At 49.8% G+C, this 4,761-nt stretch overlaps 1 protein-coding gene across 1 annotated transcript in view; it reads left to right on the forward strand.

The window, feature by feature from the left end:
- Positions 1 to 4,761, forward strand: part of TRPM8 (transient receptor potential cation channel, subfamily M, member 8) — a 96,103-nt gene that overhangs the window by 74,041 nt on the left and 17,301 nt on the right. Inside the window, exon 22 of the mRNA XM_010862064.1 lies at positions 94 to 284. Coding sequence (XP_010860366.1) covers positions 94 to 284 — 191 coding nt within the window. The remainder of the gene's footprint in view (positions 1 to 93; positions 285 to 4,761) is intronic.

Here is a 4,761-nt window from a genome sequence, read left to right on the forward strand (position 1 = left end):
AGTGAGAGCTTGATACCGATGTCGCCGTATCCGGCGCTGGAATGGCCAGGCCTGTGGAAGGCTGAGTCTCGACCCTCTCTCCCCTCCCGCCAGCTACACCGTGGGCACCGTCCAGGAAAACAATGACCAGGTCTGGAAGTTCCAGAGGTACTTCCTGGTGCAGGAATACTGCAGCCGCCTCAACATCCCCTTCCCCTTCGTGGTCTTCGCCTACTTCTACAAGGTGGCCAAGAAGTGCTTCCGGTGCTGCTGCAAAGAGAGGAGCACGGAGCCCTCCGCCTGCTGTGAGTAACCCTTGCGCTGGGGCCCAGAGGCGACGGTTCATTTCTGGGAGGGTGTCTGGTCCACATCTCAACGGTGGGGTTAGTCACAGTTATTTCAGCACTCACAGTGGTGTGTCCTGAGACTTCTCTGATGGCCCAGTGGTTGAGACTGAGCTCCCAAGGCAGGGGCGGGGGGCCTGAGTTTGATCCTTAGTCGGAGAACTGAATGAGATCCCACGTGCCACACAACCGAAAAAAAAAAAAAACAACCCAAGTGTTCGTCTGTGAAGGTCAGGCATCGAGTCCCCTAGTGACTTAACTCAGGAGGAAGAGTAGATTAAGAAAGACATCTAGATCTGCTGGGACAGCCTTGTTCCAGGGGGCTCGCTTTTGGACGGACATCATAATGGTGTAAGTAGGATATTGAACAAACACAATGGGTGGGATAGTGTCAAAATGTGACTTGGTTCTTGCTCTCTGTTGCTTCCGTGACATTTATTCTCTGGGAAACCTTAGGTCTGATTCTGGCAAGGCTCATTGCTGCAGAAGCCAGTACTCGAGAAACCAAGCACCACACTCGAAGAGTTGGAGAATCAGGTTTATTACGCTGGCGGGCCCAGAGGAGTTAACACTCTCAGCTCTGAGCCCCGAATAAAGGGGTTACAGAGTTTTTATAGACAGACTGTAGTGGGCAACACTAGCTGTTAATAGGCTGGTTTAAACTAAGGGGTTTCATGCATGCAGGAACAGCAGTCAAGATGGGGAAGGGGATGCCTGGCCTGGACAAGCATGATTAAGCAGGTTTGCAGGGGCTGGGCGATTGCAAAGAGCAGGACAAGGGTGAGTGAGATAAACTCAAGTTCCTAGTATTGCACGTCCCCACCTTCTGAGACTATGTGACCTACGTGATCTAGTCTTTGCAAGGGGCGAGCTGAGTTACAGAAGGCAGAACGAGAAGGAGGTTATGTCAAATTTTAACTTTTACTCTTCATTCGTGACTTTTCTGGTGGCTCTTAGAGAAAATCTTCCGATGACCTTACTTGGTTAAAGAATCTCAGTTTAGGAATTGGGACCCGCTGTCCAATAGATTAACCAGCCCGTTCACCGTCTTCCAGAGGGGAGGCTCCGCTTAGCACCCTTCTCAGCTGGTGGACTCGTCAGGAAGGGTGGGCCACTGGCTTTCCTCTCTCCCTGCCTCCTGCCCACTCACTCACCAGCTGCCCTAACTGGCCTTCTGTGGGTTGGAGTGTGGGAGAAGGGAGAGGAAAGAGCAGAAACCCTCTGTGGAAACAATGGCACTGCCCTGGGCTGGCTCCGTGCCCTCTGGCCTGTGCGTGTTTCCAGCTGACCCGCGATCGTGTGGCGCGTGGTGGATCCTTCAGCTGAACCCTGCCTGACCCCTTCACACCAACCACCGCTCCTGGGGTCTGGCAATGCTTTCTCTGGGGGCTGCTACCCGACCCGAGCCTCTGGTCTCCAGGGGTGTCTTCTGCACACTCTCCCACACCGCCTTCTGGAAGGCAAGAGTCCACACGGCCGGGGGTTTGCTCTGTCTCTCTTGCATGCTTGCCCACCTCCTCAGCCCTGTTAGACTCTAGGCAGGCAGTTCCCCACCAGCCCCTCTGCTCGCCCCGGCTGTGGGAGCTGGACTCTCTGACCATTGACCCTCGGTCACACCTGGTTCCACCATCTTTTTGGCTGCAGAGAACCCACATCCGGCTCTCTCCCCCGAGACCCTAGGGTTTCCTAATGCCCCTTCCTTGAGCCACTAAGCTGGGCAAGTCTTCCTCACCCACAAATGTGTTTCCATCAGATTCAGCCCAAGGGAGAGAGAGGCCTATTTTCATTCCTCCGGATGTTTGGACACGAAGAAAGAGTGGGAAAGAGCACCACCGGCTCCTGTAGCTTGTTCTCTACCCTCAGGCTTAAGTGGGGGCTCCATCTCGGGGTGGGAGTGGGGTGCAGCTGCAGGGCAGACGTCTGCACATTGACGGGGCCCAGACCCTTTGGGGTCCACACGGATCTTTCCATTTCTTTTAAAAGTCAGAAGGAAAAGCAATAATTTTTAGGTGACAGAAAATCTATTGGTACATGTGTGGGAAGCCAGCACTTCCCTTGTGACTCAGACGGTAAAGTTCTGCCAACGACGCGGGAGACCCAGGTTCAGTCCCTGGATCAGGAAGATTCCCCTGGAGAAGGAAATGGCACCCCACTCTAGTACTTTTGCCTGGAAGATCCCATGGTCGGAGGAGCCTGGTGGGCTACAGTCCACGGGGTCGCCAAGAGTTGGACACAATTTCACTTTTACTTTCATATATGTGGGTGCATGTTCAGTTATGTCCAACTCTCTGTGACCGCATGGACTGTAGCCTGCCAGGTTCCTCTGTCTTCATGGAATTTTCCAGGCAAGAATGCTGGAGTGAGTTGCCTTTTCCTTCTCCAGGGGATCTTCCTGACCCAGGGATCCAACCTGTGTCTCCCATGCCTCCTGCATTGGCAGGTGGATTCTTTACCACTGAGCTGTCCAGGAAACCCCTGTTGGTATATACTTGTCTTTATACCAACCCAGTCATATAATCTTTTAAATATTTTCTTCATCCAGGAAGGGGCCCATGATGGCAGAAGTGCCAGTGCTGAGGGCCTGGGGTGACTGACTTATCTCAGTAAAATTAGAAGTCCTGTATCCCAGGGACTCCATCAGTTCAGGGACTCACAGAGGTCATCAGTGGCTCTGTGTGCTGCCTAGGGATGCAGAGTTGATGACCCAGATTGGACTCAGCCCTAGAACCTGTGAGATTTCCATTCTCTCTTTTTTTTTTTTTTGAGGAAAAGCCAAGAAGGGTCTCACTGAGTCTCTAAGAAGATCTCTTGTATCTTATCTAACAACTCCATGAGACCTGGTTGCTTGAAACAGCTACTATTTATCTGCTCACTGACTGGGCTTCCCCTGTGGCTCAGACAGTAAAGAATCTGCCTGCAATGTGGGAGACATAGGTTTGATCCCTGAGTTGGGAAGATCCCCTGGAGGAGGGCATGGCAACCCACTCCAGTATTCTTGCCTGGAGAATCCCCGTGGACAGAAGAGCCTGGCAGGCTGCAGTCCATGGGGTTGCAAAGAGTCAGACACGACTGAGTGACTAAGAATGCACGACTACCATCATGGGATTCATGTTTCATTTTGGGCCAATCATTCCTGTCTTTCTAGTATATCCCAAATATTTTGATGATTCAGAAAGTAAAAACATGAATTTTACTAACCTAGATATGATAATTGGCTGTAATTAAGAAAAATTTAATTTGCTAAGAACCATCATTTTTTTGTTTGATTCCTGCAAAGAAAAATGGGGGAAAGATACTCAGGAATATGACCTTCAGTATTGTTCATAATTTGCTTCTGTGTTACTCCTGCAGCCATGATCCCCTAAAGTCTGGCTTTCAGAATGTAAACGTACAAGGACCCCCATCTCATGTCACAGTTTAAAGAATCCTCATTGTCGACTCTTTTAACAGCATTATTTCAAGATGTTCAATGTCACTTTGGGGATGTCATTAGCTATCGCATGTATGTAATTGCCTTTCCTAATGAGGAAAAGTGTTTTGACAATTTGGATAAGTTACCGTCTTTCTTCTCATTGTTTTGCTGTGGAAGACAGAGTGAGTAATTTCTAACCAAAAGAATGAGAAGTCTTTATATCAGGAATGGGAATTGAAAGCTGAGACCTGGAATTTGTACTCAAAGACTACACCCAAAGATCAGGGGCATGTCATGAAGCGTCTCAGAACTACCTTTGAGTCTGTTTTGAAGCTATGTCATGGATGAATGTCTGTAGAACCTGTGGGAGGGCTCAGGGGACCAAACCAAGCCTGCAGACTTGGAGGCAAATGCAAAGTAAATTTAGGAAATGTGTTGCCAACTAGAGTCTTTGGCAACAAGTTTCATACTTCTTCCTGAGTGGTTACAGAGGAAAAACAAATGATGGAGAAAGGTTGTGGGGAGGAAGGTTTGATGAAGTATGAAGGAAAGTGAAAATGAAAGTAAAAGTCACCTAGTCGTGTCCGACTCTTTGTGACCCCCTGGACTATACAGCCCATGGAATTCTCCAGACCAGAATACTGGGTAGCCTTTCCTTTCTCCAGGGGATCTTCCCAACCCAGAGATTGAACCCAGGTCTCCCGCATTGATTGTTTGCCAGTTGAGCCACAGGGGAAGCCCAAGAATACTGGAGTGTGTAATCTATCCCTTCTCAGGGGATCTTCCCCACCCAGGAATCGAACCAGGGTCTCCTGCCTGCATTGCAGGCAGATTCTTTACCAACTGAGCTATAAAAGCCATGTCTAACAGTTAGTGTTGTCTGGAAATAATTTGGTGCCTTGTGAGGTAGGGAATTCCTCATCACCAGTGGGATTCCAGCTGGGGGTGGGGAGGTAGAGGGGCTCCATGGGAGGAAGGCCTGCTCTCCAGCCCAGAATCAATAGAATCAGGAGACGTGATGTATGG

Source organism: Bison bison, unplaced genomic scaffold (assembly GCF_000754665.1).
Source record: "Bison bison bison isolate TAMUID 2011002044 unplaced genomic scaffold, Bison_UMD1.0 scf7180017864475, whole genome shotgun sequence".
In the NCBI taxonomy this organism is placed as follows: Eukaryota; Metazoa; Chordata; class Mammalia; order Artiodactyla; family Bovidae; genus Bison; species Bison bison.